The sequence below is a fragment of the Gossypium hirsutum genome, chromosome D12, assembly GCF_007990345.1.
Source record: "Gossypium hirsutum isolate 1008001.06 chromosome D12, Gossypium_hirsutum_v2.1, whole genome shotgun sequence".
Classification (NCBI taxonomy): domain Eukaryota; kingdom Viridiplantae; phylum Streptophyta; class Magnoliopsida; order Malvales; family Malvaceae; genus Gossypium; species Gossypium hirsutum.
Window position 1 is genome coordinate 51,646,649 of NC_053448.1, and position 15,356 is coordinate 51,662,004.

At 32.4% G+C, this 15,356-nt stretch overlaps 1 protein-coding gene across 1 annotated transcript; it reads right to left on the reverse strand.

The window, feature by feature from the left end:
* Nucleotides 1–1,140: 1,140 nt before the first annotated feature.
* Nucleotides 1,141–4,521, reverse strand: LOC107946454 (transcription factor bHLH30). Its single transcript, XM_016880784.2, has 3 exons — nucleotides 4,073–4,521; nucleotides 3,271–3,865; nucleotides 1,141–2,514 (listed from the first exon to the last, which is right to left on the reverse strand). The coding sequence occupies exons 2-3, from the start codon at nucleotides 3,838–3,840 to the stop codon at nucleotides 2,047–2,049; spliced, it is 1,038 nt and encodes a 345-aa protein (XP_016736273.2). The 5' UTR covers nucleotides 3,841–3,865; nucleotides 4,073–4,521; the 3' UTR covers nucleotides 1,141–2,046.
* Between the last annotated feature and the right edge of the window lie 10,835 nt (nucleotides 4,522–15,356).

Genomic DNA, 15,356 nt, shown 5'->3' on the forward strand with positions numbered 1-15,356 from the left:
ACTTCTTTTGTAAAGAAAAAGGGAAATGCATTTATCGATTGCAATTTTAACATGTATAAATAAATACTGTGGTGTGTATATATATTTAAAATTAATTTTATTATATCTATTTTTTGATACAATATTTAGAATTATTTATAATCTCTCTTCAACCATTAAATAAAAGGATAATTCACTTTAGTGCACTCGAACCCACGTCCTCTTACATTGAGAATAATATCGATACCAACTATTAATTCTTAATTTTTTTATACTTTAAATGAGATAAGTAATATTATTTCAACAGTTTAAAATTCCACTAACAAGTGTAGTAAATAATAATTTAATAGTTATTAATAAAACTTTTACATTTCAACTTATTTATGTTTTATTTATTTTTAAATACAAATTGAAAATATGTGTTATTTTTTAATCCGACTATGATGTCAAAAGACTACACTTTAAATAAGTCCATATATGCATATCAGTTAACGAACTGTAGTTGAAAAAAACTCTACCATCAAAATTTAAAAAAAGATATTATTTGGTATTGCATTATATTAGAAATATTAAAAAAAAAACACATTTGGAATTTCTTTTATATAAATGTATATACTTATAAAAGATTCAATCATGTGGTACAAATCTTTATAAATTTGGACTTCGATCCTAGATATTTTGGTTTTATTTTAAGTAATGATTTGAATATTTTATATAAAATATTATTATAATAAGAGTTAGTGTTTATTGTATTTTTTTATTCTACAAACAGTCTTGTATTTTCTTTTAAATAATATATCAAATTTGTATACAACATTTGTGAATCTATGATTATGCTTATAAAATTTAAAAATTTTATTGAGAGTGTACCAAATATCTAATACATAGTAAATAGTATTAAGATGTAATAGAAGAAATAAAAATGACATTACTAGTATACTAGTAGGGAAGTTTGTAATGGTATAGATAATAACATCATCTAATTATCAAAGTCAATGTCATTCGTATTTATTTTACATTAATTAAGAAAAATAAGTCCTGATAGCAAGATTCTATACGTTTTAACCATGAAACTCACATAGATAATAATGGATCAGACCGGTCTTCTTTTAATATAATATTCATTCAAATACCAGGGAAGGAAGGAAAAAGACAGTCATATAAAATATCAACAATTAAATTATATTAAAACAATCTCTTTCTGTGGTGCATACATTAGAACATACCAGCCAGGCTCGTTAGGGTTTTCTTTCTAATATCTCTCTCCTTTCTCCATTTCTTCGCTCGTTTTTTTTTTAAATAATAAATTAAAAAGAGGAAAGGGAAAAACATATGAGATAACAAGGTTGGTGCTGATGGTAGAAGAAGCACGAGAAGAATAAAAAAGAAGTACGTTGGTTACCATTCTTAATATACTAGGCTTATGATATTATGATCATAAATTCCCCACCAATATCTGACGAGAGGGGAAGAGTTGTGACATATAGTAAATTCTTTCTTTCAGCTACAAAACAAACAAAACAAAAAGCCCAGACCATACCAGAGCCTGAGAGTCTATGTTTTTTTTTTTTTGTCCCAACTCCAACCTAAGCTGCCTGGTTCCACTCATCACACCCATCACCTTCACGTTTTCTATGTTGGGTTTTGATATAAGGTTTCTCTTCCCACGAAAAAGATCCTCCACTGTTTTTTGCCTATTCCTTCCTTTCACTAAATCCAAACCATATTCCTCCCTTGTGCTGCTATCACCATCATCCATCACACGGTCATCCCAATACCAAAACCCCAAAACAACCGGCTCATCCGTTGCCATCACCATCACCAAATCTCAGCCCTACCTCCTCTTTCTCCATTTCATCTCTTCTCTATAATTGAACCCATTTTTTTAAGTATACAAACCAACCACACCATCATTATATATATTTTGTCCAATGACAGAAATACTCAAATTAAAACACACTCTCAGAAAGGAAAAACAAAAGAAACGAAGAGAAAAATGAACACCCCTCATCATGAATACCGGTAAATTAAAAAAAGAGAGAGTACGTATTCAAGGTCTTTTGTAAGCTAAAGAGACCTATGTTCAAGAATACTGATGTTGGTTCTTTGTCTCTTCACATTCCCTGAAGAAGACTCGTCCACAGAAGTCTTCTCCATCACCGCTTTCAATGCTTCTTGTATTGAACTAATACAATACTGCAGCTGCTGTTGCTGCTGCTCACCGCTACTACTGGAGTCTTCCTCTCCGGTTATAAACAGAACATTCTTTACACGCCCACCAAGCGTTGTAATCTCAGCTTTTAGTGTCTTCAAGTGTAAAGCTTTCAATGTTTTGATTAGGTCAGGCAAAAGGTCGGATCTATCTTCACAGCAAAGTGAAGCTTTGATCACAAACTTACCATCTTCTTCCGACGTATCCACGGTTAGCTCATCAATTTCGGTGGGCACAGGACTGGTTTCTGCTATCAAAGAGGTCTGTCGTTTCAGCTCCTTAACATGTTGGATTACTTCTGCAAGCAGTGAAGCCTTGTCCGTCTACGTCACAAAGTGATGATAACCAAGACAACAACAATTAACTTGGCATCAAACTCTATAAACAACGTAGTTATTAATTAACGTGCATGTGATTAGGTTAGTTTTGGTAGTTAATGGTGGGGGGTTCATTTTAATCTCAAGGGAATGGCAGTGGCGTAATAGTGTGAACTGACAGAGTGTGCTAGTTTGTCTCTCTTTATTTCTTTTCATTCCCAACTTAATTTGACTGATGATCCGGCAACAAAATTCCGTGGAAGCTTTTGAACTGCTCCTTGGTTTCTCTTTATCATATCAACCGAGCGACATTAACGCTCATTCCCTTTTCGTATTCTTTTTCCTTCTTGGAACTACCACAAAACTGTTAAGAATAAGCCCAAAGACAAGCTTTATTTATTTTTTTGGAAAAAGATTTAAAAAAGACGGGCCAAGAAAGAAATGTGACGACCTTTCAGGTCTAAATGGGTAGGTTTTGAGAGCATATTATCAGAACATCCAAGTAGAATCTTAGAAAAATCTACAGATATATTTTCGAAGGGAAAAAGCTCAATATAATAGAAAACAAAAAGGGTGCAAAAAAGGTGAATGAGTGACACTTCCATAGTTCCATATAATATAATATAATAACCCAGGACATGTTGTACGCGTGATGATTTATAATGCTTTCTTTTCTTTTTAACAATTTATAACCATTTATTTATTTATGAAGATTTTTAAAAAAATTGATTACGAGTATATGTGCAATGACTACCAACTTACTTTGGTGGTGCTTGGGAGTAAGCTGCGTAGCTTGGCCAGATGGTTGTTGATTCGTTCTCTTCTTCTCCTTTCAGCTTCACTGTGACTTTTAGAAGCAGCGAGAGCCTTAGCATCCATGATTTCTTGAGCGGTCATCTTCCCCAGCTCAGCTTGGAGCCCGAAAGGAGCTGAGCCGGGTTGAACCCCCGGTCCTAGTGTGTCAGATAAGATCCTTAGATGATCAGCTGAGGTGCCATCATATGCAAACTGTAGGGAAGGAGCTCTTCTGTTGAATAAACCCCCATACGAGGTTGGCGGAGGAGGGACCAAAAAGGGGTCATCGTCTCGAACCGGGTTTCCAGTGAAGAGGGCTGGATTGAAATTGTTAATCGGAGGGAGAGACCATGGTAGGATGGGAGATACTTCAGGGAATATCAGCCCTCCCCTAGTTCCTCCAAATAAATCAATATTGTGCTGTTGCTGCTGCATCTGTTGATGTTGTTGTTGCATATATATCTGTTCCTGGTAACCTTGTATGTTATGGATAGCTTGAGAACACTCTCCCTGATCTTCGTCTTTCTTTCCACACATCCCTCGATATTTCCCTTTCTTAAATCTGCCTCAAAATGGAAAGGAGAAAAAAAGATAAAAACATCGATTCAACTGCAATACATAAATATACACATATAGATATGAAGTTTTGGTATTGATGATCACTTCCTTCTCCGATGTGGTGCGATACAATAAGGAAGTTGGTTTACAGTTTCGTATAGGAAGGATAAATTGGAAAAAGGGTTACGAAAAAGAGAGAAAGAAAACAAACCTTCCTTTGATACATAGATGGAGTTTGCAGAGGTCTCTGAATTATGGTTGTAAATGATGTGGTTTGAGGTTGAGGTGGTGGTGAGTGGTAAAAGAAAGAAAAGCAAAAAAGGAGAGGAGATTTCGAGTATGAAGGAAGAGGATAACTCAATCTCTATCACTTGGGGGGGTAGGTTAGTTTCTGGCAGGTCTTTGTGCCTTTGTGGGTGATACACTGACCCCTTTTTATCCTTAGCTTCAAAATAAGCTTTCCTTTTTCCTATATGCTTTCTTGGTGTTTTTTTGGTCGCTTTGTTTTCTTCTTTTTGTTTATTAATTTTTTGGTCACTGATCATCGATCTGCGCCCTTCCCTCTTCTCCACCACTCTAAATTTATAGAGTCTGCAAGTACTGTTAGTCTCCTTTGCTTTCTTCCTAAGGCATTCTCTATCCATTCTTGTAGCAATCAGGATCCTTTTTCTTTATTTAATTATATACATGTTTTATAGTTAATTAAAATTAGTAGTAGTTTATACATGAAAGTATATCTCTCTCTATCTCTCCCTTTATAAAATAATAATATTAGTTTGCTTTTGTGATTGGTTCAAAGTATATAATTACATTCTGTGTCTGTGAGTGCAGTTGGAGAGAGAGATCGAGTGGGGGATGGGAAACACAAAAACAAAAACAAAACACAGTGAACACACAACACATACACTGTCGACAAACCAAAGACCAAAAAGGCTGATAGTATCATCATGATAAAAGGCTTAGCTAAACCCTTTTCTCTTCTCTTTTTTGGCTTTCTCCTCTCTTTACTCCCTCGACTATACTCCTTCTTTTACTTCAGTCCTTAAACTTTTTTTTCCCAAATCAAGACTTAATCTTATCAGTCTTCCCAGTTTAGTCCTCTTGGCGTTAAAAAAACTGCTGTGTCATCCAGCCAATTGTATTTCGCCACATGTCATATGATGATGTCATTGTGACATCATCATTAAATTTCTTTTAAAAAATCTAATTTAAACCATTTCATGAAATAATCATTTTTCTTAATGTTTAACCAAGTAAAAGAAATGTGAAGAAACCAGAAAACTTCAAAGATTGAAATTATATGCACCAAATGTTTAACCAAACTTTTTTTTTTATTATACTTGATTTAGGGCTGCTTACCTGACTTTCAACATGATTAATTCAGTTTTTGCAGTTTGTTTTTATTTCACCATTTTTTTTACAATTTTATTTTTATTTATAATTTCTAATAACTTTCAGAACCTTTTGTCATTTTTATAAATTTTAGTATTTCTTTAATATTTTTTCAAGATTTAAAAAAAAATGATGATGATGTCATCGTGACATCATTATATGACACGTGCCAAAAAAATAATTGGCTGGATGACTCAGCCTTTTTTTAATGTTAGAGCTGAACTTGGAACACTAATAACGTTAGGTCCTAATATGGAAAAACTGATAATGTTAGGTCCTCATTTGGGACAAAAAAAAATTTAAGGACCAAAATGATAAAATTGATATATTTAGGGACTAAATTGTGAATTAAGGCTTTTTTTCCCTTATCTTCTTTTTCCATTTTATTTCATATTAATGCATATTGCATTGCCTCGTCCTTTTCCTACCTCGGTCAAGCCCCCACGTTCTTCAACACTCTTGGCTATTTCCACGCCACCCTTTCTGCTTCCCCAAGACCATGTAATCATTGTGTCTTGGAACACACTCCACCTTCCTGGCCCCCCCCTCCTCTCTCTCTCTCTCTCTACCTCTTCAGCTGCTCTTCAATTTCGCGACCCTTCTGGGTTTCGATTACATATGTGAATTTATCCATGGCTTGCCTTCCTTCTCTTATGACCCTCTACGAACATATGTATTATATAGTGCAAAGGGAATTCTGGGCAGTTCTCCATTAATTATTAGTGTAGGAGTGTTGTTTCTCAAGTCCAATAACTTTATGAATTGGTTGGCACTTTCAGTCTTCATTTTCGCATGCACATGTAAAGGTAGCATTGGAATGGGCTTGGCTACCTTGCAATATTTGTATATATTTCTTTTTCAGTTGGGAGACTTATTACCAAAGCATCATCAAAATATGAAGACATGGGAGCTTCTCCCATTTGCTCCCTTCAGCAAAACTCCTAACAAAGCACAATCATAGAGGACTACCTGACGAAGCAAGAAAGAAACGGTTAACTCCTTTAGGATATGAAATGATGAAATGTACTTATATATTAACTTTAGTGTATAACAACAAAATAAAAATCATAGTATTAGAGATCAAGAAATAAAGAAGAATTATATAGTTTTTCGTGTAATATAATAACCAAATTTCCACAGTCTGATATTGTACAAATATATTGTTATTGTAAAACTCATACTAAAATTGCTTTCATGATACGATAAATACATTGAAATAGCCATATTGTAGACCATTTAACATTTTTATGAATTTCGAACCAATACAATATGATTTATAAATTACATTTTAAAGGAGCAATAACATTTAATATTTGAAATTTATTTAGCTTTGCAATTATATACATTAAGACAATAGAAAAAGTTATATATATATGTGTTACTATTTTGTTACATTATACCAAGACAATATATAGAAAAATGAAATTATAAATTTTAAACCAAAGTAATTCTTTTCCTACTTTTTATTTAAGAAAAAAAAGAGATGGGAGCCCTGACCAACCCCCTCAAGCTATGCCCTGAATGTAGTACTCGAAGTAATGAAGCCTGATTTGAAAATGTGGGAAAGGTGTTTCCACAATCAACAATCATGCATGTCCTCAGCTGAAAATAAGTGGAGTAATAATATATACATGTTAGCATTCAAAAAATAGCATATATTATATAATCTAAATGAATCAGATTCCCTTAATCTTCTTTCGGTTAACAATTTACATAGCTTCTCGCTGAAATTTACTTGAGCTATTATTTTATATGGGATCAATTAAGATTTTGATACATAATTTGTTTAAAGTTAGAGGTGCCATTTCTTATATTAAACTCAAACATAAACACATATAATATTAATTATGAGCCAAAGGAAGGTTTTGTTTGGACATGTTATTTGAAAGAGGGATAAGGAAATTTTTAGACTTTGAACTTGATAATTTTTTTCAACTTGGTCCTTCAATTTTTTATCAATATTAATTTTATAATTTGACAGCTTTTCTCAATTTTGGTCCCTGTGATGATGTAACACTCTGAGACATTATGTGGCACAATTTTAGAGTATTGCATCATCACAAGAACCAAAATTGAGAAAATTGTCAACTTCCAAGATTAATATGGACAAAAAAAAATTTAGGGACTAAACAGGGAAAAGTTATTAAGTTCAAGTACTAGATATTTTTTATCCGTCGGAAAGAAAACATGATTACCTTTATTGCTTGGTGAAATTCAATGCCGATGGTATTGAGTATATAAAACTTATAGACCAAGACTCTAAAAGGGAATTATAGATGTTTCCATTAGCTTCGGACAAATGGCAGGCAGGCACGGTAGCTTCTATGTTTTATTCGCTATTTTTGTGTTATAGCCTTTACCGGCTAAGCTTGCTGGTTGGTTGGCCTAAAAAGGATTGATACAAGTATCGAAATGTAATGTTTTTATGGTAAAAAGTTAAAAAGAGGTGAAGAAGGAAAAAGAAATCATGACTTAGAGCTCTTAAATCTTTGGTGAGCAGCAAACTATGCGTAATTACCAGGTTATTCAAGACAGAAACTTTGCCAAGAAAAGCAAAACAAAAATCATCCAACCAATTTACCCCTTTTCAACACCATAATTGTTCCCAGAGGCGAAACCCCATATTCTGTCCAGTATTTTTCAAATGCAAATGGACTACTTTGTTATGTAAGATTGACAATATAGTATAAGGAAATCAACATTCAAATAATGAGTTTAAGAAAAACTCTCATATATCAGTGTTATTTTAGTTTACTTCTTTTAGTATTACAGGATTCCATTCTAACTTTTAAGTTAGTCCTTTATTAGATTTTATATTTTTTTTCGAATTATTTATTATCAGTTTTAGGGTTAGGAACTCTTCTTTTTCGTTGTAAGTCAAGAAAGAAGCATGAATGAATTGAAATATATATAAAAAAAAAAAAAGAATTTTTCGTCCACAGAAATAAAGTAGCAATGGAGCATGCTTATTAAGGAAAAAATAGATCGACCCATGGAACTTAATTGATTGGAGCGCTGCCATAAAAACCTAAAATTTAAAATTTCATGAGTAAAAGACTTTGGGCTTTTCTCACACTAAGATCAACTTGTACAATAAACTTCTCAAAATATGCAGACTTGAAAAGTGTTCAATAAATTCTGATTTTTTTTAAAAATTTTTTTGGGTTTGATTTTCGAAATAGACTTGGTGAGTGAGGGAAGTAGTAACAAATTTTGTACTTTAAAATTTTTGGTGTTTTTGTGAGGAGAGGGGAGACTAAATCAATAAAGTAAATAACTTCGCTTTGAAAATCCTACTTTCAAAGCTAGCTTAATAATTAGATTAATTAATACTAGTCTAATAATTAGTTAACTCTAGTTTTAGAAGTAGTGTCTTGATTTTGTTTGTTTTTGTTTTTTTTTTCCTTGCATGCCAACAAAATTTAAGGAATTACTATTATAATTACCTTCATTTCTTCCAAATTTAAATGATGAGAAGAGAAAAAATTAGAAAATTGTATATGTTAATTTAAAATTATGCATTTTTCTTGTGTCTTATTTTCTTTCCTTTTATTTTCATTTCCACCAGGCCAATACAAGAAAATGAAAAAATATATATTATCTTCCATCTTTTTATTTTTCTACCATTTTAATTTTTCAATCTTTTCAATTTTCTTTCTGTCATACCAATTAAAGCCTTAATTAATTTTATATATATTATTTTTGTATTTTGGGTTGGTTTTAGGATTCGTTTTGGCATTAAGCTAATGGGATATGTTTTTTTTTTGGGGGGGGGTTAATAGATTAAAGTGTATATGCATACATATGTTGTAAAATATATAATAATTCCAAAGCTCAATTCAAATTGAAAACGAGACTTAAATTAAGTCTTCAATCATTTTTTAAATCTTATATTTTTATTTGAACTTTTCATTTTTTCATATGAACGAATAAGTTTTTAATTAATCAACAGCAAAGTAATTAATCAATTAATTAATATAACATTGTAAATGTTAAAGGCGCATAAAATAAGAAATGGATGGACGGCGAGAAGCATCCAATCCAATGCAAGGAGATCAGTTGGTGGGTCGGTCCAAACCGAATCTCATCTTTAACCCAAAATCCACAGCGTTGTGCTTGACTGGGGATGAGATTAATAAAAATAGGTTGGCTATAGAGAAAATGGGGCATGGTTTCATGATATGCATGAAGGCATATATGTAGATGTATTTATGGCTGTGTGTGGCTGCGGCTGGAGGGTGTTCCGTAGAAGAGAGGGGAGAGTCAAAAGCAGAACCCCAAATTTCCATGGAATGTGTCCCCAAAGTGGGACAGTGGGTTTCTGCATTTCCAATCACATTCCCTCACCCTCATCAACACGTCTCTTTCACTCACATTTTTACAAAGTACCAATATGCTCTTATCTATCCCTTCCTTCCATTAATTTATTTCCTAAACCGAAAGTGAGTCCCACTATAACTAGCTTCCTTATTATTTTGTCTCTAATTCACATCAACGCAAACTACCAACATTTCTTAAATACGCAATTATGATCTAAAACTATTTTATCATTACAATGCTTCCCCTTGTTTCCTTTTCCTTTCCAATCTGATTTCACCTTTACAATTACACTCTATAATTATTCTTATTAATCTTAAACATTCATCATCTATCATATTAGATCACTCAACATTTTATATAAAATAATAAATCCATTGATATCAATATCATTCTAAACTTGTAGAAATTGCAAGCTAAAATGGACTTCATACGACTCTTATTAGTTACTAGTTTGAGGACAGGGGTAAACTAGAAAATGCATCAAACAACAAATATTTTTAACACTTAATTACACATATGATGCAATCCTTACATTATTTAAAAAGGCCATTTTAGTATAATCCACTCTAAACCTCGAGAAATAAAATTTAATTTTACCAATTAAACCAAAAAATTTTAGGCCTAAAATAGTTATTTTAGCCTTCTATTTAATTTTCGTCTTTTTTAGCCTTTAAATTTGAGTTGTTTGTCAAATCACATTAAAATAGATGGAAAAAATTAGCATATGTTTAACTTTATTAACGTGGCATACATGTGGATTATCATGTGGATGTCACATTAACAATTAATTAATTTTTTTACATATAAAAATTAAAAAAGACATAAAATTTATTTAAAAACTAAAAAGTTATTAAAAGTATATTTAAAAAAAAGTTAATATCCATTCATTTTGAGGCTAAAAAAAGTCAAAAATTAAATAAATAGTTAAAATAATTTTTTTTTATAAAATTGGAGGACCAAATAAATTAGTTTTTGATATTAAAAAAAAAATCTTCTAACTAAGCAAGTCGGCTCCACAATCTCTCTATATGTATATACTGCAGTTGAAAAATTCCAAATTAATCTGAAAAGTAATAACATGATACCTTGCTTTTAATCACATGCAAGCTTTTGTCACAGAGGTCAAATATCGTGATTGTAAAGGCTAAATTAGGGCGGATCCAGTGTAGAGAAACAACCATATCGAGGAATACTTAATTACATGGCCTGCATTTATACTTACACAAAAAAGAAAGGAAAGATGGCTTGTATTAGTATTATATATACATATAATAAATCATAGATATAGAAAAAGTGAATGCATGCAAGGATGCATGCATGAGAGTCCAACAAAGAGCACAAAGACATGACCATGCTTGAACAAAACGCTAGCTATAGAGGCTTGTTAGACCCCCTCACATGTATATTCATCATTGTCATTTGCAATAATTTCGATCAAAAAAAAAAAAACTTGGGTTAATCGCTGCACGCTTAAAAGTTATTCATATGATACATATATAACCTGCCAGACAGAAATAAAAAAAATAAGAAAAAAAAGAAGTGATAACCTTGCTTATCAAGGATTCATGATTGGAGCACTAAAATCATGAACACAGGAGAGACCATTTTTCATTTGGTTTATAATAGTAATGAGAATACAGACATATAATCGCAGAAAATATATAGCATTTAGTAAATTTGATCAGGCTTAAATCAATAATATATAAAATACGAGCCCAGTAGCATCGGAAGTAGATGTGTAGAGAAATACAATTGAAAGTTGAAATTGAGGCCTGGCCTGAACATGTGGAATTTGGGTTATTTAATGTTTTTTGCTGGGCTATGATCTATAATGCTCTATGTAAGTTTTCAGCCTATTTTCTCAAATCCAATTACAAATCCAGACTTGAATATTTTCCAAGTCCAACGGTTGAGTTACAATGTTACTTCCATACCATAGCCTGCCCTTTTTTATTGTAGGCTTATTCATCAAATATCAAATCCATGGCAATCACAAAAACTACTATTGTTTTACTGAAATGATAGAGGATGATACTATCTCAATAAAAGACGTACATAATAATAATAAACTATTATTCTTTTTAAAATTTATATAAAAAAATAAAATTATTCTCAAAATGATATTTATTGTTTATTAAAAGTGAGGATCTTGTGATAAATTCATTCTTTACCACCAATTCGGTACAATATAAATATAATAATAGATAAAATTTAATATATATGTATGTGCCTTCCAAATGTCCAAGTGTCAAATCCATTGCTGCTTAATTGCCTCTTGGTTGAAAAGCCAAGTTTGAAGACCCAAACATAAAGGGACTGAAACCCTCTCTAGGAAACATGTAAGCTTCAAAAGTTTGTTCAACTGACAAGATTACCGTGCAATTAACAGCTTCCTTTAATTGAAAATTTGAAACTTTGTGGCTAGCCTCGTCTAGTTAGGTGATACTTTGAAACTGGAATCCAATTTATGTGAAAGGTATAGCCAATAGCCCCAATCAATCAGAAGTAGTGCTTGTCGAAAGTGTTCCACTTTACCCATCACAACATATCAACAGGGTTTTTATGGTCAAGCAAGGCCCACTGACTTTTATGAGGTAGTACTAGTAGCTAGCAGCTGGAAATGCTTATATGCTAATGGCTGAGGCTGACGGTTGTAAATTGTCCATTAATATTGATTGACCAAGTGATTGCAGTACCAGGCTATAACGTGAAATAAAATTCCTAACCCTTGCTCTCTCCGGAATCTCAACTGAGTTGAGTGCAGAGGGCAATTTTATCCATCCATAGGCATCTTTCCTTTTTCTTTTTTTATCGATCCCAGTTCAGGGTATCTGACAGTTAAAGCGTTCATACACACATATGCATGTCATATTGAGCAGAGCAGTCCATTTAGAATATTGCTACTTATGTCTTGGGAAATTGGAGAAGAATTATATTCCCATTAAAGTTAACAAAAAAAGCCTAGCTAGCATGAATAGCATAGCAGTGTGTCCCAATTTCTTTTGTTTACTAAACGTAGATAATCTGAGAGTACATTGGTCTCAATCAGCTACAAGTTGAAGCCTAACCTCCTCCTTCCTTTCTGAAAGAGAATCTGTATATGTACTTTATCAACAAAGAGTAGTGGAATATTGGGCAATTAGCACTTTGAATTCATAATTCTAAATGCGTAGTTTTGATGATCTATTTGGTCCATCTGGATTTTCAGATATATACAATAAATTAGGTGCTTCCCGTGTGGCAGGAAAAAAAGAAAAACAAGTACATCGGCAGGCGACACGCTAGACGCAGGAAGATGAGGTCCTCGTAAAGGACTTGATGACTGGTCATCTATCCAAGGATTTGCCTTGATTGGCAAACTTTGAAGCAAACAAAAGGCAAAATCTGACTGATATATATGTATATATCTATATATGTATATTTTTTGGTCATCCAATAAGCCAAACAAAATGGTTGGGTTGGCTTATCATTGGTAGAGGTGCGCGTACAAACCTACAAGCAAGTGTTAAGATGTAAAGGCAACTAGACATCCTATGATGGGGAAATACGACAAGCCCAAACTGATGAGTTATTGCAATCATGGAAAAAGGCCAGGCAGTAATATTTTGAGAAGATATTTTCATCTGCTGTTCAGTCTTATTCAATTGCATCACCTTCACATCCCACAATATTAATCCAGGGCCACTCCCCTGGCATTGTGGGGTAAGAAGAGAGAAACCAGGCTCAATAAAACTAAAACAAAAGACATGATAAAAGGCATCATCCAATTCACACACACATGTATATATAGATAGATAGAGCTATGTTACTTATCAGTTAATTAGTCGAAATTTTAAATTGGAGTAATTAATTACCCATCAACTGGGTTGGTTTTCTCTATTCTTCTTTGCTTGTTAATTCATTCATCATTTGCATTTTATGGGGCATCACTATGTTTAGCTTTTGGGAAACAATTTTGTGTGACAGTAGGCAATATGGTAATGACCCGCCCAAAAAGCTAAAGTAATCTTTTAAATTCAATCTAAGCAATGAAAACTACTACTATATATGATAAGGTAAGGTACATATGTCCACATGTTTTCTTTTGGATTTTCATCCTTCTACGTCAATATATGTACATGTTTTCTCAGCAAACAAAATTTTATTAATAATAATAAAAAATTCTTTAACAGAACATCAAAACAAAATACCACATCAATTATCACCCACAAAATCTAACATAGAATAGTCAAACTGACCCAACATAAACCAAGCATACAAATTCAATTATAGCGAAACACATTATATGCCCCAAAGCTTGGGAAAAGCAATTCTGCCAATCCCTTGTTAAGCCAAACCGTAGGATCCAACAACACTTTTTCCGGCAAAAGTCATAAGCTTACCTTAAAAGCAAAACAATTAAAAAGCATTTCCTTATCACAATGACCAACACTGGCTAATACATATACATGAGATCTATAAATCATACGCTTAATGTACCCAAAAAAATATTAATTACAAGATTTTATTTAAACAACTTTTTGTAATTTTTTTAGTTAAATAAGCTATTGTTCTAATAATTTTACTCATTAAAGCCATTAATTTTGGTTGATATATTTCTTTTTTTTTAAAAAAAGAATTTAATCCACTTGTCATTTCATATTGGAAAATGATTAGCTCCCAGTCTTTGTAATTTTTTGAATAATTGTGAGCCATTTAATTTAATTTTGTTTTAATTAAGTTTAGAATTTAATTTTAAAGATTTAGGATTTAAAGTTTAAGGATTTTGTTGAAAAATGTGAAAAGTATGAATGAGTGTCTAAGGAAGTGTCCACTCTCAAAATAACTACGGTAAGGTATGCAATTTCTATATTTGTATTATTGGCAATTTATTGCACCGGAATTATGGGCTATAGTGATTATAAATATTGTATTTAGGCTATCAATGAAGATCATATTACTTGGGGAAATATATTTTGAAAATTGGATTGGATCGGATTATCCTTATCTAATTCCCTGGATTGTGAATATTGGATTGGAACGTTGCACTATTAGCTGTCAAGAGTCCATGTTTACCTTTTTTTTGTTATTATTATATTGTAGTTAACTAGTTTGCCTATTTTTTAGTAGGGATTGTGATAGGTCTTCTCTATGTTAGCAAGTCTCGAATAACTCTATATAATTGATACATGCTTAGTTCATACGGGTGAATTTAGTGGTGAGAGTTCTAGTCTTCAAAAGTACAAAAGTAAGAAAATTGTCACTCGGGTGTGATAGATTTGGGGTCACTTGTTAAAAGTGTTTGAAGATAGTGGATAAATCTTACTGAGTTAGGCTCCGCAGACGTAGGAAAATCAAATTACATAAACAAACTTTATGTCTCTCATTTCTATTCATGTTATAGCAGTGCTCGAAGGAGTGCTCATTCCCTTAGCCACTTTTTTTAAGCACACAACTTATGTCTCAGCAACTGTTTAGGTCAATAATTGATATTAAAGCTTGTCACTTAATATAGTTAATGGAAATTGGTTATTATGCCTATTGGAAAGGTTGCATGAAAGCTTATATTAAATCCACTGGTAAGAAGGCTTGACATATTGTTATTACTGGATGGGAGCCACTGATGATGGATACTGAAAATAAGAGAGAGTAGATAAGTTGGAAAAGCTTGCTAGGAATTCAAGAGGATTGCTAAATGTATCGCTGCCAAATCTACTTGGGGTATCTTGGAAAGTGCACATGAAGGTACTTCTAGTATCAAGCAATCGAATATGTCTGACCTCCAAGCTCGAGAACTTGAGAAG